Genomic DNA, 24,467 nt, shown 5'->3' with positions numbered 1-24,467 from the left:
AGTTTGCCAGACTGGATGGAGTTTTTAATCAAGAGATATAAAGCTGCCATTTGGGTAAATTCAATCAAAGCAAAGTTTGAAATTATAAGATAGAACCCAGATCCTTGCATTTTTAACTGTGTGCACTTTTAAGGTGTGTTTAAAGATTAACATTGGCAGCTAAAGGAACCGGTCTTTGTATAACACATCACCGTGGTTATTATAAGACACATAATCCATTGACTTTGAAGTCTATTTTGTTTGTTTTGTGCAGCAGCTTGATTGGCTGGTGGTTGCTGCCTAGATTCACGACAACAAACTGAGCAGATTGTGTGAATCGCATTTCCAAACTGAAAACAAGCGATGTGAGATCAAGGGCTGCTTTTGGATTTCAGTACAAAGTGCCTGTTTATCATCCCATTTGAAGCAGTATTTCTCCTGCAGTCAAGGCACAGGTAACGTTACACCATCTGAATTAGGAATTGTTCTGTTGTTTATAATTGTCCTTCCAAACAATGGATCAGAGGAAACCATTCGGATCTGTCTTTCTGCTAAAGTTAAATGGGGTCTGTCAGTTATCAAACCCTCCTGGTGCCTCAAATGCATGTAAATATAGTCTTGTACAAGGAAGAGATGCCTTTGGCTTATTTGTTGGTTAGAGTCAAACTCCAATGTTGTTCGTTTTTTTAATATGTATTAGACAGAACTCAACTGCATTTATGACTATGTGTACATGTGTGTGTATGTATATATATAAAATATGTAGACATTTTTTATGAATAAAATATGTTTTTGAAATAAAAAAGATCTGTGACCTGGAAATGTTGCTCCTGTCAGATCACTCAAAGGCAGCAACAGTTATCTCTCTCTCTCTCTCTCTCTCTCTCTCTGCAGTAGGACTTGCATCAATCCAAGAGTCATTCTGTTTTGACGTTTGAAGTGGGGAAAGTAGTTGCAAAACGTCTTTGCAAACAAGAAAAAAGACTAAAATATGCACAGGTCCCAGTTGAGAATTGAAGACAAGGAGCTCGACTTTGAGTTTGAAATCGTCAATGTTCAGTTTAATGAGGTGGGACATTACATCTTGAGACTGACTGTGGAAAACCCGCTTCTGGAAGGGTCTGGGACGGGGGTCTGGCTGCAGGTGAATGATGGTGAAGTGTTATCCACCAACACTGGAGTTACTGATGTCATTGAACAGACCAATGTGAATGAAATCCAGGCTGTTCTCAAAAAGAAATTTATTTTCAGGCTTCCTAAAGGTAAAATCATTTTTGACTATTGTTACAGGGAAAGGCAGGAAAGTAGAGTTGGGATGATGAGATCAGCCACAATCTCATTGAAAGGGAGAGCAGACTCTGTGGACTGAATGGCCAATTTCTGCTCCTGTAACTTATGACACACACTAAAAATTCAAAGAATGCAGTTCTTTTGTTCAAGGGACATGTGCTGGGCCAGTAATTGCCCATTGTAGACAACAATGTGATGAAAGTTCATGGTGCTCAGATTGCTTTCTCAAATACTGAGGGGCCCATCCACAGTTTTCAGGGCTTGCCTTTTCTACCTTGCACCCACTGGAAACCTGAGCTCATTCCAAACTCTATTATCCATAACCCAAACTCGCAACAAGTTCCAATTGCCCACTGTTCCTGTGTTCACAAACTGACTTTGTTACCCTGTTAAAAAATGCTTCCATTGAAAATCCCTATTCTTATCCTCAAATCCCCCCTTCACCTCACCCTTCCCTAACTTTGTAACCTCCTCCAGCCCTACAAACATTTGAGGTCTGCACACCCCTGACTCTGGCCTTTGGGTGTCTTCGATCTTAACACTCCTCCAGTGGTGACTACGGTTAGTTGCCTGAGCTCTAAGTTTAGTTTTAGATTTAGACTTTATTACCATATGTACTCAAGTACAGGAGTACAGTGAAAAGTGTACAATGTTTGCCACACATGGCACCATCTTAGGTACAAATACCTAGGTACAAAAAGTTAAGAACAGCGTAGAAAGAAATAAAGAAGAAAGCTAAAAGTTAAACATTACAGTCCTTCCTAGTATTGAGTGGAAAAGTAAAGAAATAAAGCTAAAAGTTTAATCATGACAATCTTTCTTAAGTGCTATGCTATACTGGGACTGCACTTCCTACACGGGCTCTATCTCTACTGCTTTGGCACACTGGCTCCATCTCCCCTGCTCTCGACACTGTGGCAGATGTTGGGGGGAGCCTCCATCCCCATGTAAGGCTCGCTCCTGGGATCTCAGACTGCCAAGGCCCTGATCCAGGCACGGTCTGCGAATACCTTCCTTATACCACTTGGTTTTTTTTACCTCACTCTCCTCCTTTAAGTCCTTCTTTAAAACTGCGTCCCTTATCGCTTTTGTAATGTCGAATGAGTGTCAGCTCAACTTCTGTCGGATAATGTTTCTTTGAAGCCCCTCGGGCTGTTTTACTATATTATAGATGCTATATCAATTCCAGTCATTGTTGTTCTTACTGCACTATATATATGAAATAAATTTAGAACTCCAATCCACTGCTTGGCCTTCCATTTGAAAACCTCTTCCTAATTTCTTTCCATTGACTTCAGCTGGAGAAGCCTTGAACAACCAGTCTGAGCAATGTCGTGGTAAACCTTTAAATGGGCAAGGCTGTATTTTCTGTATAATTGACTGGGGCTGATATGATTCCATGATATGTACCATGTGATTCAGACTGTCTTTGTTTGCGAGGGAGGAGCTACACAGGTTAGACATAGTTCACCAGCATTGTAAAATCTGCCACCAACGTCTCAATTCTTTAATAATGAATCTATGTATTTGTGTGTCACTTGGCTCCTTATGCCTCATTGGTGCTTTGATGTTTATTTGCTCATTAGTGCAAAGAGAAGGCAGGAGAAAACACATGTACACTATTGGTCATGTCACAGTCTCCCAAGATAATCAATATTCAGTCGTTGGATGCTATGCAGCTTGTGAAGGTTCCTGCATTAAGATGTTTCAGCACAATACCGATTCCTTATGTGGTTCAGTGAGTGGTTCAGTGAGTTACACCCTTGTCTCTGGTGCTAGGTTTAAACTCCACTTGAAAGACCTGAATGTAAAATCCAGCCTGCCACCCTAACAAAGCACTGAGTGACTGCAGTGTTGTTGGAGGTGCTGTCTTTCAGATGAGACAGGAAGCTGAGGTCCTGTCCATCTTGGCTGAATGTGAGAGACCCATTGGTACTATCTGGAGAATAGGATGAGAGTTCACATCAATATCTGGGCCAATATTTATCCTAAAACCAGCACCCAAGACAGATGATCTTATTTATTTCAGCATTGTTAAAGGGAGCTTGCTGTATGTAAATTGACTGCCCAAGTTTCCAACTGTAATCATAACTTTAATTAATTGTGCAGTACTTTCAGAGAATCTAAGCTCGGGGAAAGTGCGGCGAAGAAAAATGCAAAACCTTTCTTTGTTTTACAGGTTACTGTCAAAATGATAAGAACCATGATGTACGGTTACGTATTGAAGCCTTTCGAGTAATTGGCACTTCCCTGAACAGTGGAACGAAGGAAGGGGAGGCCTTTTTTGCCATCTATCCTCGCACCAACGCCCCCAGGATAAACATCTTTGCGAAGGAAAACGAAGACTTCTACTGTTACAGCATTATCCTGGCCCTGTTGCGTGTCCAGGATGACGAGCTCACGATGCATTGTGGGAGGATGGCCTGTAACGTGTCATTTCATGAGGTGCGGCACCCGAAGGACGTGGTGTCCCGGACTGACTCCTCGATTCTGCCGAGCAAGGCCGGAGGGTCGCCTGACCTCTCTGCTCCAGGCTCATGCCCAGTGCCAGAGCCGGACATACCTTTAACAGCCTCACCACAACAACGGGCGCCCACTCCAGCATCGCCTTCACCAATCCCTCAGGTAAAGAGCTGAACATATCAATGGCGTTTCCATTTGATTGATGTGAGATGTGTCTCCAGTTGGAAGAAGGATTGTGAATCTAGGTTGTCGAAGTAGCAATGTGAGATATAGACATATGAGTAGGCCTTTCAGCCTTTCCAACCCGTACTACTGTTGTTCATTTCAACCATGGCTGATCTATACTTTAACCCTTAAGAACCAAGCCTCAAAAAACTCTATTCATGACTGACCACACAGCATTCATGGAGAGAGAGAAAGCTAACATTTCGAGTTTAGATGACTCTTCATCAGAGTTGATACAAAATGTGAAGGGGGCAGCATTAATGCAGAGGTGGGGAGATGGAGTGCTGGGGAGAAAGGGGAATGATAGAGCAGATTCAATGATCGGAATGTGAGAATGGCAGGACAATGGTGTATCTAACTTGCTGACTGGAAAGAACAGACTATCCCACTGGAATGGGGGAAAGGGAGAGGACATGGTGACAGAGAATGTAACACAAAATGCTGAAAGAAACCCAACACTCTATTCATCCGGGTTTTGAAATTTTGAGTCGATTCTTGGTCTATCAGGAGGGTTTTGGGAGAGAATTTTAGATTTCCACTATTCTTGTGTGAAGATTGTTTGAAAGTCCAACTCTTTTCCTAACATCTTCCAGAAGGTGGTAACCATGTTGAAAAAATGTCATTGATATTGGCAGGACTTCATCTTCTGAGAAACACACCATCCTGACCTGGGTTGACCTACCTGTGATTCCAATGACAAGTTATGATTAACTCTTTACCATCCTTTGAACTCAGGAGCAGGAGTAGGCCATCTGGCCCCTCCAGCCTGCTCCGCCATTCAATAAGATCATGGCTAATCTTTTCATGGACTCAGCTGAAAATGTGTTGCTGGAAAAGCGCAGCAGGTCAGGCAGCATCCAAGGAACAGGAGAATCGACGTTTCGGGCATAAGCCCTTCTTATCATTCCTGAAGAAAGGCTTATGCCCGAAACGTCGATTCTCCTGTTCCTTGGATGCTGCCTGACCTGCTGCGCTTTTCCAGCAACACATTTTCAGCTCTGATCTCCAGCATCTGCAGCCCTCACTTTCTCCTCTTTTCATGGACTCAGCTCCACTCACCCGCCCGCTCACCATAACCCTTAATTCATTTACTGGTTCAAAACTATATCTATCTTTGCCTTAAAAACATTCAACGAGGTGGCCTCAACTGCTTCACTGGGCAGGGAATTCCACAGATTCACAACCCTTTGGGTGAAGAAGTTCCTCCTCAATTCAGTCCCAAAGCTGCTCCCCGTTATGTTGAGGCTGTGCCCCCTAGTTCTGGTTTCACCCACCAATGGAAACAACTTTCCTGCTTCTATCTTATCTCTTTCCTTCCTAGTTTTATATATTTCTATAAGACCCACCCTCCACCCCCCCGCATTCTTCTAAATTGCAATGGGTATAGTCCCAATCTACTCAATCTCTCCTCATAAGCCAACCCTCTCAACTCCAGAGTCAACCTAGTGAACTTCCTTTGTACCCCTCTAGTGCCAGTACATCCTTTCTCAAGTAAAGAGACCATAACTGCACACAGTACTCCAGGTGTGGCTTCACTAACACTCTATACAGCTGCAACATAACCTCCCCGTTTTTAAACTCCATCCCTTTAGCAATGAAGGACAATATTCCATTTGACTTCTTAATTACCTGCTGCACCTGCAAACCAACATTTTGTGTTGACACTTGTTGGTATTAAACCTCCACTGATGGTTTTGAGTTGTTTTCATCTTAGGATCTTCTTGATCATCACAAAGGACCAGGCTTGGCCACACATTGGCTTAGCTTCTGCCTAACACTTGTGTGTAATATTTATAAATACCAGAAGACAATTGTACGATTTTAGCTTCAGCAGTTACAGATACCAGCTGAGTGTTCATAAATAATTTTAAGGATGACGAATATGCCTATTAAGAAAAAAGGCTTCAAATAGCCAAATGCAGCTTGTTTTACATTTATTTATTCATGGGATGTGGGTGTTGCTGACAAGGCTAGCATTTGATACCCATCCCTAATTGTTCTGGAACTGAATGGCTTGCTGGACCATTTCAAGAGATTAAGAGGAAGCCACGTTGCTGTGGGTCTGGGTCACATGTAGGCCAGACTAGGTAAAGTTGGCAAATTTCCTTCACTAAAGGGCATTAGTAAACATGACAAGCTCTTTACCACCGTTCACAGAGGTTACATGATCATCATTAGTCTGGCCTTTCCATAGAATCCCTGCAATACATGGGGAGGCAAGTCAGTCCTTTGAGTCTACACCAACCCTCTTTGATGATCATCTCACCCATCCCCCACCTCCTCCCAAAAAAACCCTATTCACGTTTCCCAGGGCTAACCCACCTAGCTTGCACTTCCTTGGATACTACACAGCAATTTCCCATGGTCGATCCACCTAACCTGCACATCTTTGCACTATGGAGGAAACCAGACCACCCAGAGGAAACCCACGCATACACGGGGAGAATCTGTAAACTCCACACAGAGAGTCACCCGAGGCTGTAATTGAACTTGGGCCCCTGGTGCTATGAGGTAGCAGTGCTAACCACTAAACCATCGTGCTGCCCTGATTTTTGTTGAATTCAAATTTCACAATCTCTCATGGTGAGATTCGAACCCAAGTCCCATGAACGTTAGCCTGTGGTTCTGTATTACTAGTCCAATGACATTACCACCAGACCACCACCTCCCTGCAGATGAGATGGTCACTGATATCAAAGGGACTGTTGGTACAGAGTGTTGTCTCAGTTGCTTACAATGGTAAGTTTCTGCTCTCTAGCCAGTGTTGGGGAATTCCTCGCCAAAACTTGCCAGGTCCGTCTTCTATCTGAAGGACCCTGACGAAAACTGCTCCCTGTCTCTTTCAATTGATATTTGTTCGTGGCATGAGGGCATCATTGGCTGAACCAATAGTTATTGCCCATCTCTAACGACCTGCCTTCATGAACCACTGCAGGCCATGGTGTACAGTTCACCCACAGAACTGGTGGGAAGGAAGGGCCAAGATTTTAACCATTTACTGTTTATAACATTCTTTTGTTCCAACATCTCACCCACAGGCTGGAACTGCAGAGGAAACCAATCAGGAGCCTCCTGAAGAAAGTCCATCTCCTAGTCTAGCAGAGGAGTGCACTAGCCATCAACGGTTGCCAAGCGATTCCAGCTTCCATCTTTCATCACCTGCAGGTACTCCTGTGAGGATGCCTGAAGGACCTCCTTACACACACGTGAGTCGCCATGGAGATTCTCAAGGGTCTGGCAGTTCAAGGGGGTGATCTAACGGAAGTATTTGAGATTTGAATGGATTTAAAAGGGTTTTTGGGCAAGTGATTTGCTCATCTGCAAGAAATCAAGAAGGAAGAGACGCAGTTTAGAAATCAGTCGTTCACGGTGACGTCGAGAAATGCTTTTTCATATGAGAGGTAGTGGAAATCTGGAAGTTTTTCCTCTAACAGGCTGGGGATATTAAGTGTTGCTTGGACCTTTCCTGGATCAGATGGGGTAGTTTATTTTTGTTGCTTCGGGGGGCTTCTCACTTGAGGGAAACATAAGGTCATCCAGAATTCTGCTGCACAGTGAGTCCTGTCCCTCCCATCGGCCCCGGTGTTCGCTGACCCCCAGCTGGCTTCTTGCCCATCTAACACCTTGATTTTAAAATTCTCCTGCTTTTTTTTATTGAGATGCTGGCATCACAGGCAAAGCTAACCTTTGATGCCCATTGCGAATTAAACTGAGTGGCTTGCTCAGGCAAAGGCATTTAAGAGACAACCATGTTGCTGTGGATTTGGAGCCACATGTAGGTCAGACCAGGTGAGGATGGCAGATTTCCTTCCCTGAAGGGAAATAGATGATTGTTTATAACAATTGACAATAATTTCTTGGTCATCCGTGGATTTGATTCTAGATTTTAACTTTTAACAATTGAATTTAAATTCTATAATTGGCTATGCTGGGATGTTAACCTACATCGCCAGTCATTATCCTGGAGCTCTATATTGCTAGCCCAGTTACCAACACACCATTGCCTTTTCATTTTGATGGGTTCCGTTGCAGCAGGCTTCTGTCACACACAGCTTGCAGTCCCAGCAGCGGCCACTGATCCCAGTGGCGATGTTGAGACTGGAGAGCAGCCGGCCATTTGATTTGGGTGGGGGTTGGGGATGATGTGGGGGCAGCTCTCACAGGCAGGACCTCTCCCACGAGGCTGTGCTGGGCTGTACATTGGGATGTAGGGAGGACCAGCTAAATGGAGGGGGCTCACCTTGGATTTTCCACCGGGTGGTTGGGGCACTGCACCCAATGTAAAACTCAGGCTTTGAAGTTCAGGCCCCATTATTATTGAAAGGGCGTTGAGGGAGTGAAGCATGTGCAGCTGAGGGAATAGTATAGAAGCATTGCATTGGGAGTTAGTCTGACCATATGGGTGCTGATAGGATAAGGTGAAGGTGAGTGGAATAAAACTCAAGAGAAACATAAACATGGACTTGCCAAATTTTTGTTTGATGGCTACTTGTTTTGTTCAATCATGGGATATGGACATTGTCCATATTTATTGACTATTTATCCCTAATTGGTCAGGTGTTTTTTCCACGTATGGAGTCAGCTATTACAAGGGGGCATAGCTTTAAATTAAGGGGTGGTAGGTATAGGACAGATGTTAGGGGTAGGTTCTTTACTCAGCGAGTCGTGAGTTCGTGGAATGCCCTGCCAGTAGCAGTGGTGGACTCTCCTTCATTATGGGCATTTAAACGTGCATTGGATAGGCATATGGAGGATAGTGGGCTAGTGTAGGTTAGGTGGGCTTGGATCGGCGCAACATCGAGGGCCAAAGGGCCTGTACTGCGCTGTATTCTTCTATGTTCTATGTTCTAATTAACTTAGGATATCTGGTCAGCATGGATGAGTTGGATCGAAAGGTCTGTTTCTATGCTGTACAACTCTATGAGAAAGAGTCAACCATCTGGCCCCTTCCAGCCTGCTCCATCATTCAATAAGATCATGGTTGATCTTTTCATGGACTCAGCTCCACTCACCATAACCCTTAATTCATTTACTGTTTCAAAACTCTATCTATCTTTGCCTGAAAAACATTCAACGAGGTAGCCTCAACTGCTTCACTGGGCAGGGAATTCCATAAATTCAGAACCCTTTGGGTGAACAAGTTCCTCCTCAACTCAGTCCGAAATCTGTTCCCCCTTATTTTGAGGCTATGGCCCCAAGTTCGAGTTTTGCCCGCCAGTGGAAACAACTTCCCTGCTTCTATCTTATCTGGTCCCTTCCTAATTTAGTGCGTTTCTATAAGATCTCCCTGCTGAAGTCATGTGTAGGTCAAACCAGAGTTTTCTTCTCTAGAGAATAATGAACCAAATGAGTTCTTTACCTGACAAACAACAACAGTTCCATTAGACTCTTAATTCCAGAATTTTTATTGAATTCCAATTCCACCATCTGCCAAGGTGGGACTTGATTCCAGGTCCCCAGAGCATGACCTGGGTCTCTGGAATGGGTTTGGTGATTAGGCCATCCTATTGTAGTTACTGAGAAACTATCCTTCTCGATATGCAGTGTCAGGATCAGAGGGCATCTGGCAGCTATGAGTATGGACTCCAGAGAGTCAGGGAAGAGGAGAAGGTGAGCAGAATGGAATCAACAAGGGCAAGAGCTGAACCTTTTCTGCCTAGCATTGAGAAAGGAGGAGCACAGTCATTGAGGAGGCAAAGGCAGATGGTGAAGGCCTCTGTTCATCTGTACAATGCTTTTCCCTTTTCAATTAAAAGATGTGGCCTTGAAATGTTGCCTTCACAGAAAAGGCATTTTGTAAAACCTCTGCCAAAGAAGAGGGAGCGCTTGTTACACGTTGAAGTAGATCAATCTCACCTCATTTACTGGCAAATTGTAATCAATGAACCTTGTGACAGTCACTTACAAAATAATTGGATTTATGGGTTAGTTTCCCTTCCCCCGCCCCAACCACGTCTGATTCTTTTCCTAATGGCAAGGCTAAAGTGCAATCTGGATTGTTCTCTGTTATTTTCATTATTTATTGCGAAGAATGTGCACGTCGCCGGGAGAACTAACATTTATTGTGTGTGGTTGCTGACAGTATTCAGACCTTGCACCACCCTGGCCCTCAGTGGCTGCAGGTTTTGCAGAGAAATATTAATTTTTTGCTGAGACCTGGTGTCAGTGCCTGAAATCGTTCCGAAATTCTTTATAGATCCACGCAGCCTGTTGATTGTGAACTTATTTCTGGAGGAACAGGAGTTAGAAGCATTCCGAAAGAGATTTAAATTTGTTTCCTCATGATTCCCAGTTTGATTAGCACCTCACTATATTTTGCAGAAAGCAATGTGTAGCAAGTGCCAGACAATCACCATCTCTGACAGGACAGAATCTGACTATCACCCTTGTGACATTCAACAGCATAGCAATTACTGAATCCCCTACAATTAACGTTGACTAGGTTACCATTGACCAGAAACTGAAGTGGACAAATCATTTCAATTCTCTGGCTACAAGAACAAGTCAGAGGCTAGGAATCCTGCAATGAGTACTTCATCTCCTGACTCCTTAAAACCTGTCCTCTATCTACAAGGTTCAAGTTCAGGAGTGTGATGGAATACTCCCCACTTGGCCGGACCAGTGCAGCTCCAACAACACTCCAGAAGCTTGACACCATGCGGGACAAAACAGCCCACTTGATTGGCATCATGTCTACAAGCATTCAGTTCCTCCATCTCTGACGCTCTGTAGTTGCAGTGTGTACTATCTACAAAATGCACTGCAGAAATTCATCAAGAATCCTCAGAAAACACCTTCCAAACCCGTGACCAGTGTTAGAAGCACAAGGGCAACAGATACATGGGAACACCACCCCCTGCAATTTCCCCTCCGAGCCACTCACCATCCTGACTTGGAAGTATATCGGTATTCCTTCAGTGTCACTGGGTCAAAATCCTAGAACTCCCTCTGTAACAGCATTGTGGATGTACCTACAGCATGTGAAGTGCAGCAGTTCAAGAAAGCAGCTCACCATCACCTTCTCAAAGGGCAATCAGAGACAGGCAATAACTGCTGACCCAGCCAGTAATGCCCACATCCTGTGAGTGAATAAAAACAATCTTGAATTTCTATAGCATCTTTGATGAATTCAGTACAACCCAAAGTGCTTTACAGCCAACAAAGTATTTTCTGAAATGGGTCACTGTTGAAATGCAGGACATTGTGAGGTTGCGATAAATGTGAAGTCTTGCCTTTCAATGCAGCACAGGCAATGTTGGTGGACATGATAACGTTACTGGACTAGCAATCCTTGGAGTTATGTGTGTTCAATTCCCACTGTAGCAGCTAAAAAAACTCAATTGACTAATAAGAAAAGCTCTGCATCTGAAAGCTAGCCTCAACAATGGGCAATTGAACTGTCAACTGTCACAGAAACCTATCTGGTTTGTTAATGTCCTCTAGGGGAGGAAGTCTGCCATTGTTACCAGAGCTTAGATCAGAGTGGTGCTGGAAAAGCACAGCAGGTCAGGCAGCATCCGAGGAGCAGGAAAATCGACGTTTCGGGCAAAAGCCCTTCATCGGGAATGGCTGATGAAGGGCTTTTGCCCGAAACATTGATTTTGCTGCTCCTCGGATGCTGCCTGACCTGCTGTGCTTTTCCAGTACCACTCTGATCTAAACTCTGGTTTCCAGCATCTGCAGTCCTCACTTTTGCCATTGTAACCAGGTCTAGCCTTGTTGGCAAGACCAGCTTTTAATGCTCACCTCTCATTGCCCCTTGAACAGAGTGCCTTGCTCTCCCTAATTACAGAGAATGATCTGGAGTCTCATCCAGGTCAGGCCGGGTAAGGGTGGTAGATTTCCTTCCCTGAGGGCCATGTGTGCCGCCTGACTTGCCATGCTTTTCCAGTGCCACACTTTTCAACTGCCATTGGTGACCCAGATGAGTTGTTATAACATTGGATGGTAGTTGCATTGTCATTATTGCTGGGCATCGCTTTATATTCCAATGTTATTTATTGATTTCAAATACCACCTGACAGGGTATGAACCCATTTCTCCAAATTGGTATTCTTAGTCAGGGGGTGACTAATCTAGGTGATATCACTGTCATGCCACAGTCTCCTCAAATTCGATGATTAAAAATAAATTTGAAAGCCACTCTCAGTAATGATGACCATGAGAACTCTAATCGATTGTTGTGAAAACCCAATGCTCTTTAAGGAAGGAAATTTGCCATCCTTGAGTGGCCTGGTTTACATGTAACTCCAGACCCACAGGTGACCTTTAACCACCCTCTGAAAGGCATAGCAAGCTACTCCATTCAAGGCCAATTCGGGATAGATTACAAATGCTGGCCTGGCCAGTGACGCCCAAACCCTGTGAAAGAGTAAGGAAAAGAAATTTCGCAAATGACCCAGAGGAGAAATGCAGAGACCTTTTGACACTGTGGGGTATGATGTGCTGCCTGAAAAGTTAGTGGAACCGGATACAATGGCAAATGGATGAATGTTTGTGAAGGAAACTTGCAGGAAACTGGCGAAAGATGATTAGGACAGATTGGAGAGCTCTTTTGATTTGATTTGATTTGATTTATTGTTATCAGATGTACCTAAGTACAGTGAAAAGTTTGGTGTTGTGAGCAATATGGTCAGATCATAACAAACAAGGACACAAGATGCTTAGACAGAGCGTGGCATACAAGGTTATGACTGCACAGGAGATACACAAAAGCAAGGTCAACATTAGATTGAATTAGAGAGGTCCATTCAGTAGTCTAACAACAGGAGAGAAGAAGCTTTTCTTGAACCTGTTGGTGCATGTGTTCAAGCTTCTGTAGCTTCTGCTTGGCAAATGTTTAATGGGTTGAATGGCCTCCTACTTTGCTGTGGGACTCAACAATTCCCACATCGTATGTGCTTAATGCGGGAGGGTAGGTTAGTGTTTCTGATCAATGACTTTTCAAGCTTTTTTTTAATGCAGTGTATGCAGCGACAAAGGAGGTGGGAGATAATAGTCCATTTTTCACTGGAGAGTAAACGACGCTGCTGTTACGTGTATGGGAAGTTTAAAGCTATAAACTCAAAGGTTCAGAGGCTCTTTATAACTCACTAATGCTCTACCCTCTTGGTTTTATGATCTTGTACAAAATACCTTTTAACGCCTGCCTATTATCTCTAATTATCTGTATGATTAAGCCGTGTGACAGCTGAAATGTTAAAAGGTTGTTTCGATTTACATTCAGAGAAGACACCAAAACAGTAGTTAACTGCTGCAGCTATGGAAACAATGAGCTGTGAGTGTTTGCCGCATAATTGACTTGTAGCGCTAGCACATTGAGAGACAGGAGGGAGGGAGAATTATAAAAATAGTTTATGAAAGGGAAAAAGTATCACTGCCTGCTGTGATCGGATTAATCTCTCTGCTAGAGAAAAAAAGTTTGCATTTCCATCGCATCTTTTATGACTTGAGGACATCCTGAAGCATTTTACAGCCAATGGACTGTCCTTGAAGTGTAAAGGTCATTTTGCCATAGTCCCAGACGTCTGCTGTCTCATTAGAGAGTAGACAGGCCAGAGAACTCCTTCAAAGTGGGCATCCTTTGAAGAGACTTCACAGTGAAATAAACCTAGTCAGAGACAAAAAAAACCTGCAGGTGCTGGAATCCCAGGTGGAATCTACTTTGGATTCCAGCTTTTAGTGTTTTGGTCTCTCATTAGAGAGAGCCGACTGGTAGTTTAACGTGAGGGTCACCACACCTCAGGCAAGGAGAGAAGTTGAGAAGGCAAGGCCTTCATGGTAATCTCAGCCTGACACAGGAATCGAACCCATGCTGTTGCTGTCACTCTGTATTACAAACCAGCCCAACTGAGCTTACTGACCCCAGTATGTGTCATAATATTAGATTACTTACAGTATGGAAATAGGTCCTTCAGCCCAACAAGTCCACACCGACCTGCCGAAGCGCAACCCACCCAGACCCATTCCCTACATTTACCCCTGCACCTAACACTACGGGCAGTTTAGCATGGCCAATTCACCCTAACCTGCACATTTTTGGACTGTGGGAGGAAACTGGAGCACCCGGAGGAAACCCACGCAGATACGGGGAGAATGTGCAAACTCTACACAGTCAGTCACCTGAGGCGGGAATTGAACCCGGGCCTCTGGTGCTGTGAGGCAGCAGTGCTAACCACTGTACCACCGTGCCGCCCACAAATATCAGAAATGCAGCAACCAATTTCTGTGTCGTGCTTACGTACTGTTGTGAAAAGAGAACTGCTTTAAGTGATGGTGTTGATGGTCCCTTTCAATTCTTTGAAAGGGGATTTCTGGTAAATTATCTAGCTTTCTATAAATAATATTTGACCAGGTTGCCTGGTAGATCAACAGTAGAATAGCAGTGACAACTAGAAGTTAATTATGGGAGTGAGTAGATTGTGAGGGTAGCAAAAAAAGTTTAAGTTTTGCTTTTCAGTTTTTGAACAAACTTAGTTGAGGAAATATCTCTTGCAAAATGATTCAATTGACATCTGGTGTGTTGCAAAAAAAAGAGTTTAAAACTCTTCTTAACCGAAGAATTCCTAACAGTGCAGAAGGTTGAGGAAATCTCACCTTTAAAACAGTCCTCAGATTGAATGGTTAAACTTTCCAATTTCTAACAAATGTCTGACTTGAATTACATGCTAAATCAAGTAGGTGTGGAAAGAAATCTGATTTCAGAAGTTTGGTTTAGGTCATAGAATCCCTACAGTTTGTTAAACAGGCCATTCGTTCCATCAAGTTCACACTGACCCTTTGAAGAGCATCCCACCCCCCCACCCCCATCCTGCATTTCCCACAGCTAATCCATCTCGCCTGCATACCCCTGAGCACTACGGGCAATTTAGCATGGCCAATCCATCTAACCTTGGGAGGAACCCAGAGCGTCTGGTGGAAACCCGCGCAGACATGGGGAGAATGTGCAAAATCTGCACAGACAGTTGCCTGAGGCTGGAATGTGAACCCAGGTCCCTAGCGGTGAGGTAAAGTGCTAACCACTGTGCCACCCTATAAGTGACTGTTCATTGTACTTCTAATATTTTATCATAACTGACTATTAAGTTATTAATATTCAATATTTTTGATCCTGGTAAAAGTTCAAACTGTGACCCTCGTTGGTTTAATTCGAGTAAACTCTAAAGTTTCAGATTCTTCAAAAAACTAACAATGGCACTGGGGTCTACTGAGACTGTAATAAGAGCAGACTCCCATAGCGATGTGATAATTGACCAGAGAATCTGTTTTTGTGATCTTGATTAAGGTTTAAATATTGACCAGGACACCAGAGAGAACTCTCCAGCTGTCCTTCAAAATAGCACCAAGGTCTCTTTTACCTTCAGCTGGGAGGGAAGGTAGGGCCTTGGTTTACTGGCTCATCTGAAAGACAGCACGTCTGACAGTGCAGCATCTCCTTCAGCACTGCACTGGAGTGCCAGCACTAGGTAACATGTTTCAGTCTCTGTTGTGGCACTTGAAGCCACAACCTTGGGCAATGCATTTTATTTATGGATCAGCTCAAGGGTCAATGATCTGCTGGGAATAAGCTGAAATGTCCACAGCTGTCAGATTGGGACTGAGGAGTGTTATAATGAAGACGAACACTGATGTGCTCAGCTGTATGTGAAGATAAATGGGATCGTGGCTGTTTTCCTGGTCCCTTCGATACAGCTGATCTAATTCCTGATTACAGCTCAATGTAAACATTGACGATAACAGCTTGGCCTGGCAATGCAGCCTGTTTACTGGGGCTGTAAAGGAAGGAGACACCAAGATATGAGCTGCTGTAGAATAACCAGTGACAGTCGAGTTTGCTGTTCAAACCACCAGGAGGAAACGAGAAGCACTGTCAGTGAATAATAACTGGGGATTCCGCAGCAGTCCCTCAGGCGTTTGGGGAAGGGGCAGGAGCTCCCACAGTCCAAAGATGTGCAAGTCACCCATAGTGTTAGGTGCATTAGTCAGGGGTAAATGTAGGGGAATGGGTCTGGGTGGGTTGTTCTTCACAGGGTCAGTGTGGACTTGTTGGGTTAAAGCGCCTGTTTCCACACTGTAGGGAATCTAATCTAAGGGGGTGATGAATGCATTCAGTTCATGAAGGCTTTTGCTGTCCCTCAGTACACATAGGTTGGGAAGCCTGTGCTATAGCTTAAAACAAGGCGGTAAACATGAATGTAGTGAGGGGTAGGGACCAAAGTTCTGTCGAACTTTTCTATATTACGTGCCACCTGCCTGCTGCATTGCACAGTGTGTTGCAGATCGCCGTGTGTCCCTGTACTCTTGCAGTTTAGAGAAAACGTTGGTCGCGGTATCAGAGCCGGATTCAGAGCTTCTTCATATGGAAACAGCTGTAAGAAGCTTAAAAGCAAAGTGTTTGGACAATGAACCTAAACAGTGACATTTGACACATACAGTGTGTGAGAAACAAACCTCACTCAATTCAATAATTTCAGTCCGAGACAAGATCTGAATCAGTGGTGTCATTTATTTTACCCTTGCAAGAGGGTGCGATGTCCACTGTCTACAAGGCAGGGACACACACACACCCGAGTTCAACGAATACACGATATTTATGTAATTTGGTTCCTTTTTTTTAATCCCATTGTTCCTCCCCGTTTACATCTTCCACTTCTCGAAGACCAGCACCCATTACTCCTGTTTATCTCTTGCCTTAGCCGGCCTTATCTGTGACAAAATGCTTATTTCTGGCCTCACAAGGCCATTTGACCACATCCTGCTGTGGCCCATTGTTAGGTATTATCTATCCCCTCCATCTGTGCTTTCCCCAACCATACTGATCCTTATGACCTTCTAATTGGGGTTTGTTCCTGTGTTTCTGTAAAAGTGGGAAACAGATGCTTATAACTACTGCTTGTGCAAGCATATCTGGCTTAACCTACATCCTCACAGCACCTTATCTATTTGTCTGTAACATCTACCATTGTTTTGCAGTCACGTTTCATTCTTGCATACAATTTTAGCTAATACAAAAACAATTATGTATTTCCTCCACATAGTTTGCATTCTAGTTGACTCAGCTCTTAGTTGAAACAATTACACACTGGTGTGAGTTCATTTACCTTGCAGAAGTAACACTACTTTACCTATATCCCACACAGTGGATAATTACAATAATAATAATTATATATCTATAACATTCTAATATCTAATTGTTTTCTCAATTATATTAATAATATGTTGAGGATCAATATATTGGCTAATAGAGTGGGGTCTCCCACCTCCCTCCATGGCTCAACCTGATTGCCTCTTTGGATTGACTCAAATCCTGTCTTATTTATTGACTGACTGATTTCTTGTTGTCACATGTACTGAGATGCAGTGAAAAGTATTATTTTGCATGCCTTACAGGCAGATTGTACCATACAACGTGCATCAGAGTAGCAGAACAGAGTGCAGAATACAGTGTTACAGCTGTAGAGAAGGTGCAGAGAGAGAATTCAACATTAACATTTGAGAGGTCTGTTCAAAAGTCTAATAACAGCAGAAAACAAGCTGTTCCTGAATCTGTTCGTACGTGTATTCAAACTTTTATATCTTTTGCTCGCCGGAGGAGGGTGGAAGAGAGTATAACCAGAGTGGAGGGGTGTTTGATTATGTTGGTTCTTTTCCTTGGCAGCGGGAAGTCTAGATGGAATCAGTGGGTCAGGAACTGGTTTGCGTGGTGGACTGGGCTGCGTTCACGATTCTCTGTAGCTTCTTGAGGTCTTGGCAAGAGCAGATGCCAAACCGAGCTGTGATGCTTCCAGATAAGATGCTTTCTATAGTGCACCTGTAACGGTTGGTAAGATTCTTTGTGGACATGCTGAAGTTCCTTCGCCTCCTGAGGAAGTAGAGACATTGTTGTTTTTTCTTGACTGTCATGTCAATGTGGGGTGGACCAGGACAGATTGTTGGTGATCAATGATCCCCTCCATGTACCTATATTGACCCAAGTTGTCCCTTGCCCCCAGCACGCCTCTGCCCCACCCCCCAATGCTCTGACAATTACGTTGCAGTCTCACTGTTTCGGAGCCCTATGACTGTGTAATAATGGAGTTTCACTACTCAGTATGATGAGCTTATTAGTGAATTTTCAGTTTGTGTGTCTATCTTGTATATTCTGACAGGCCTAAAACAGCTTGGAGGTTACATCTTCTGCAAGGCTTTTTTTTTTATTAACATTTGTCCCTCAATCAATAACACAAAATATAAGAGATTAGCTGCACAATCACAAGGCTGTTTGTGGAAGTCCGTGGAACACTAATTGGTTGCTGAACTTCCTACACTACAACAGGGTCAGCCAGTACTTTGTTGGCTGTAAAGCTTTTTGAAAGGTGCTACATAAATGCAAGTCTACCTTATTTAATAACAAGGATGTTGTCAGTGTTGTGACATGGAAAGTGCGACAGGATGATTGTGATATAGTGCAAAACTTATGTGTAAAAATTAGTCTTATAATCCCTTGTAGCATTCATTGTGTAAAAAATCATATCTAGATGTTAATTATCACTCAGCACAAAATCTTCCTAGCAAACAGGTCAGGCAGCATCCGAGGAGCAGGAAAATCGACATTTCAGGCAGGAGCCTTCATCAGGAATGCCCGAAACGTCGATTTTCCTGCTCCTCAGATGCTGTCTAACCTGCTGTGCTTTACCAGCACCATTCTAATCTTGACTCTAACCTCTGCAGTCCTCATTTCGCCTACAAAATTTTCTTACTTCAGATGTTTGTTTATTTGGCATCTGGGATTGGCCTGGAAATGGAGGTGGTGGTGAGCTGCCTTTTACATTTTCTTTTTACATTACATTACATTACAGTGTGGAAACAGGCCCTTCGGCCCAACAAGTCCTCACCGACCCGCCGAAGCGCAACCCATCCATACCCCTATATTCACCCATTACCTAATACTACGGGCAATTTAACATGGTCAATTCACCTGACCTGCACATCTTTGGATTGTGGGAGGAAACCGGAGCACCCGGAGGAAACCCACGCAGACACGGGGAGAATGTGCAAACTCCACACAGTCAGTCACCTGAGGCGGGAATTGAACCTGGGTCTCAGGCGCTGTGAGTGCTAACCACTGTGTCACCGTGCCTTCTTGAACCGCTGCAGTCTTTGTCAGGTTACCCCCCACCCCCCCCACCACACCCCTCCCCTGCCCCCCACACTGTTGTTAAAATGGCAGTGCGAGGTCAGTGATAGATGAGGGCTAGTTTATCTCAAAGTAACCCAACAGCTGAGCGACAAGGACCCTGGAGAGAACAGCCCCATCCCTTTTTCAAAGCAGTGGCCTGGAATTGGCTTCCATCCAGCTGAGTGGGCAGACAGGGTTACAGTTTCAAATTGCATCCCAAAGCCATGATGTGGAGGTGCCGGTGTTGGACTGGGGTGGACAAGGTCACAAGTCACACGACGCCAGGTTATAGTCCTACAGGTTTATTTGAAATCACAAGCTTTTGGAACACTGCTCCTTCGTCTGGTGAAGACGGAGGGACAGACTCCACCTGATGAAGGTGCAGTGCCCCGAAAGCTTGTGATTTCAAATAAACCTGTTGGACTGTAACCTGGTGCTGTGTGATTTCTGACCTCATCCCAAAGACAGTACTGCACACAATCCAACAGACCACTCAAGCGTCAACCTAAATTGTAAGCCTTCTGAACCTGTGACCTTTTCCCAGCGAACCGAGTTCTCATTGAGTCACAGAGGAAATCTTTCTTATATGATGTATGTAACCACTGTACAACATCTGTGTAATGTGCCGACACATTGCATTTTACAGAAGCTTGGAGTACAACGAATGATTTGTAGAGGATTGCAACATCAATGATGCTTACTCGATGCTTTCATTGCTATGTTGTTTTATGGGAGGCCTAAAGAGATTTGAAATGAATTAGATAAGCCTGCACTAAAATAACATCCAGAACAATGTGTAAACGCATTCAGCTTCACATATTATATCCTGTGCAGTAATTTTGGGGATAACATCTCCACAACGTAATGCTGCCACTAAAATATTTCACCATAGCATGAAATAGTTTGAAATATAATATAGATGTGTGTTATAGCTTGTGTGAACAACTGTAATAAAAAAACAATTTATCTCGGGCTATTTTATTCCAGGGACTGCATGTAATATTTATCCTTTAACAGTCTAAGTGATTGTGTTTCTGAATTAATGTGGATAGCATTCTGCTCAAGTGAAAGCCTAATTCATCAGTGTTGACAGTAACTAGACAGCAACAAACTGTAGGGCTATTTGCCGAGCTACTGCTCATAGGAGCAGCAAGGATTGTGCTTTTAGAGCCCATTGTATCGTCAGCTATCAAGGGGGATATCAGTGAAAGTTTGAGCATCTTGGCTGGCATTTGGAACAAAGCTGGCTTGAAGCCTTTCAACAATAGATTAGCATAGCGCCCAATTTTTGGTGTTTTTTTTAAAACTCATTTGTGGGATTGAATTGAATTGCATTGAATTAAATTTATTGTCACGTGTACCGAGGCAAAGTGAAAAGCTCTGTCTCACGAGCAATACAGGCAGATTACAGAGTTAAGTAGCATAGATAAGTAACTAATGGGTAAATAGCAGCAAAAACAAAAACACAGGTGCAGGCGAACATTAAGAGTTTGTAAGTTTATTCAGTATTTTAATAACAGTAGGGTAGAAACTGTTTTGAAACTGGCTGGTGCGGGTTCAGGCTTCTGTACCTTCTTCCCCATGGGAGAGGTTGGAGAAAGACATTGCCAGAATGGGATGGATCTTTGAGAATGCTGGCGGCCTTTCCTTGACAGGGGGCCTGGTAGATGGAGTCTATAGATGGGAGGTTGGCCTTTGTGATTGTCCGGCCGAGTTCACCATTCTCTGTAACCAGCTACGATCTTGAATGGTACAGTTGCCATACAGAGTGGAAACAGGCCCTTCGGTAGGTAGTCATGCATCCAGACAGAATGATCTCGATGGCGCACCTATAAAAGTTGGCAAGGATATTTGCATCATGCCAAATATCCTCAGTTGCCTGAGGAAGACGAGACATTGTTGGGCCTTTGTAACCAATGCATCCACATGAAGAGTCTAAGAAAGCTTGTTGTGGGTGTTACTGGCTGGGCCAGCATTTAATGCCCGTCCCTAGTTGCCCTTGAGAAGGTGGTGGTGAGCTACCTTTTTGAACTATTGCAGTTCACCTGCTGTGGGTTGACCCACAATGCCCTTAGGGAGGGATTTCCAGGATCTTGACCCAGCGACCATGAAGGAACGGCGATATATTTCCAAATCAGGACAGTGACTGGCTTGGAGGGGAACTTGCAGCTGGTGGCATTCCTTCTTTCTGCTGCCTTTATTGTTACTGTTAATAATGTAGACCCAGGATGCACTGCAGACAGGGCAAAAAGGAGTGTACTTGAACTGAGAGGTTATAATGGTGCTGTCTGAGAATCTTTGGTGAATTTCATTGCTGTGGTTCTGGAGTCACATGTAGGCCAGACCAGATAAGGACAGCAGTTTCTTTCCCTGAAGGATATTAATGAACCAGATGGATGTTTCTAACAATTGGCAATGGTTTCATGATCATTATTAGACTCTCACAGTCATCATTAGACTCTTAATTCCAGATTTTTATTACATTCAAATTCCACCATCTGCCATATTGGGATTCGAAGTCTTGGACCCCAGAACACTACCTGGGTCTCTGGAGTAATAGCGTTGTTCAGAGGGACTGCTGGCGATAGTATCACTAGGTCATTGGCCATGCCCGAGAGAAGTGAGAAATTCAGGAGAAAAGTTTTATGTTGGGAGCAGAAAAGAGTAGAATTTCTGCCTTTTGGGGGCGGCACAGTAGCTCAGTGGTTAGCACTGCTGCCTCACAGCGCCAGGGACCCGGGTTCAATTCCCGCCTCAGGCAACTGTCTGTGTGGAGTTTGCACATTCTCCCCGTGTCTGCGTGGGTTTCCTCCGGGTGCTCCAGTTTCCTCCCACAGTCTAAAGATGTGCAGGTCAGATGAATTGGCCATGCTAAATTGCCGTAGTGTTGGGTGGATTGGTCAGGGGTAAATGTAGGGGTGGTGGGTTTCTGTTCGGAGGGTGGGTGTGGATTTGTTGGGCCGAAGGGCCTGTTTCCACTCTGTAGGTAATCTAATCTAATCTTTCTGAGGCATTGAAGTGAGTATCACAGGTTCATTTACAGGGAAGCCTAACAAGTACACGAAGGGAAGAGAAAGATGCCTCCATTGGCTGAGATAGAGTGATGTGGAGCACAAACAGCTGGGTCTGAACAGTCTGTTTCCGAGCTGCAAAATTCTATGTAACACATTTCAGAATCAAGTTACTGACATCACAATGAATCAACTCAATGCCCAATGGAATGTTGGATCATTTGAAAATCATTTGCTAGTTTCAACTGACATCCAAATTCCGATTCAGCTCAAACTATTCAGTTCAGATTCAGAAACCACTTCCTCATTCAAGGGAAGAACAAACTTAAACGTACAAGGTCTTAGCCCACCCGCAGGAATTTCAAACCACTTTACAAGCTAGTGTGTTAACTTTTGAAATCTGGTCAATTAGGAAACTGGGAGAGCAATGTTTTAGAATTCAAGATTTCCATGACCTTTAACTGTTACAGATTTCACCCTGAATAAGCCAGTTCGAATTTTGAGCTCTTGGCTCTGCGTTGCTCGACCAGAGATTCTCGAACTATGTTTAATCAACCCAGTTCAGAGATGGCATGACGCACCTCTGAAATGGATGAAACTTAGAATCATAGAATCCCTACAGTGTGGAAGCAGGCCATTCAGCCCATCAAGTCCACACCAGCCCCTCTGAAAGCATCCAAACCAGACTCATCCCCCTGTGTTATCCCTGTAACCCTGCATTTCCCACAGTTAACCTACCTAACCTCTGTATCCTTGGACAAAATGGGCAACTTAACATGGCCAATCCTCCTAACCTACAGATCTTTGGACTGTGGGAGGAAACTGGAGCACCCAGAGTAAACCTATGCAGACACGGGGAGAATGTGCAAACTCCACACACAGAGTCACCCGAGGCTGGAATCGAACCTGGGTCTCTGGCACTGTGAGGTAGTGGGGACACTAACACTGTACCACAAGCCCCTAAAAAGAGTAGCTCTATATCTACCTTACCAACTCCTTTAAAATCATTTTAACTATCTCAATTTGATCTCTCCTTAATTGTCTCTGCTCAGATCCTGGTTCATTCTCAGATTGAGGTGTTTCATTTGCACAGTTAGAGATGAGCAGATCTGTAGAATATTTAATGTGGGCACAGGATATGAAACTTGCCTTAAATAATGTACCAAGCTAATATTTCCTGTGAGGGTTCAGATAAGATGTGAGTTATTACTTGAGTCTCTCAGATAGTGACTTTTGGACTCCGTTGGCGATAAAATGTATTCTGCAAATTGCTTCTGAAATCTCAGTGATAATCTAAACTGGTACCCTGAAGGGATTATTAGTGTTTGCCGTTTATATTTCAAACTCTCAATAGGCAAAATCCGTAATGAAAGGAAGTTGCAAGTCTTTGTCGAACATTCTAAAAATGTAATTCATTTCTCTAACTTTAAAGAACAGGAGGATAATGATATTCATGAAAAATATCAAGGCAACATGCTAGAAAGTACAGGTTTCTTCCTTGTGGGAAAAGTATGAACTTGCATTTCTATAGTGCCTTTCATGTCCTTGGGATTTCAAAGCCGAGTCATAATGATGTTGGAAATACAGCAGCTCACACATGGATCCCACATCCAGCTAAAGGCCAAATTAGCTGTTTCCTTAATGGTTGAGGGTTTGACATCTCCAAAATATCTCCAAAACATTACCATGCACTCTTTACGGTCCGCCTGAGAGATGTCAGGGCCTCTGTTAGATACTTCAGCTGAAAGATGGCATCACCACTCATTTGATGCTGGATCAAGATTTTCTGGCCAAGCTATTTTTTTTCCTCTCTCTTGGCTTGTTTGTGGTGATGTGCGGGTGTTGGTGTGCGGGGCTCCACTGGCAATGAACGCCCTGTGCTAAAAAAGGGATTTGAGCCACATGATCAGATTCAACAGAGGGAAAACTGCCCAGTGAGCCAGGTCCGAGAATAGATGGTACTGCCGAAAAATACAAAGTTGGTTCGAGGTCTCCATGTGACTCTCGGCCATACACATCAGGACTATCACATGCGTCCTTATAATGTTGAAGAAAACTCTGAGAAATCGCTACAGTGCAGAAACAGGCCATCATATCTGCACTCTCTGATCATTTGAACTCAGTGCCAGCCCCCTGCCTTTTCCCCTGTAACCCTGAAAACTGTTCCTATGCTAATTTTTTAAAACTTCGCTCATGGGATGTGGGGTATCTCTGGCCAGGCCAGCATTTATTGCCCATCCCTAATTGCCCAGAGGGCAGTTAAGAGTCAACCATATTGCTGTTGGTCTGGAGTCACATTAGGCCAGACCAGGTAAGGATAGTAGATTCCTTCCCTAAAGGAC

The 24,467-nt window shown here is 43.9% G+C and overlaps 1 protein-coding gene across 2 annotated transcripts in view; it reads left to right on the top strand.

The window, feature by feature from the left end:
• The first annotated feature begins 313 nt into the window (after positions 1-313).
• The window catches only part of ccdc33 (coiled-coil domain containing 33), a 274,590-nt gene continuing 250,436 nt past the window's right edge, over positions 314-24,467 (top strand). The window contains exons 1-4 of one of the 2 annotated variants that reach the window (XM_043680295.1): positions 314-434; positions 874-1,241; positions 3,449-3,894; positions 6,996-7,163. In XM_043680295.1, the coding sequence (XP_043536230.1) occupies positions 971-1,241; positions 3,449-3,894; positions 6,996-7,163 (885 nt within the window). In that variant the 5' untranslated portion in view covers positions 314-434; positions 874-970. The remainder of the gene's footprint in view (positions 435-873; positions 1,242-3,448; positions 3,895-6,995; positions 7,164-24,467) is intronic. The other variant, XM_043680294.1, reaches the window with a different exon arrangement.

Source organism: Chiloscyllium plagiosum, chromosome 40 (assembly GCF_004010195.1).
Source record: "Chiloscyllium plagiosum isolate BGI_BamShark_2017 chromosome 40, ASM401019v2, whole genome shotgun sequence".
Classification (NCBI taxonomy): Eukaryota; Metazoa; Chordata; class Chondrichthyes; order Orectolobiformes; family Hemiscylliidae; genus Chiloscyllium; species Chiloscyllium plagiosum.
Note: the sequence above shows the minus strand (reverse complement) of the source record. Positions and strands in the feature narration are given on the sequence as shown.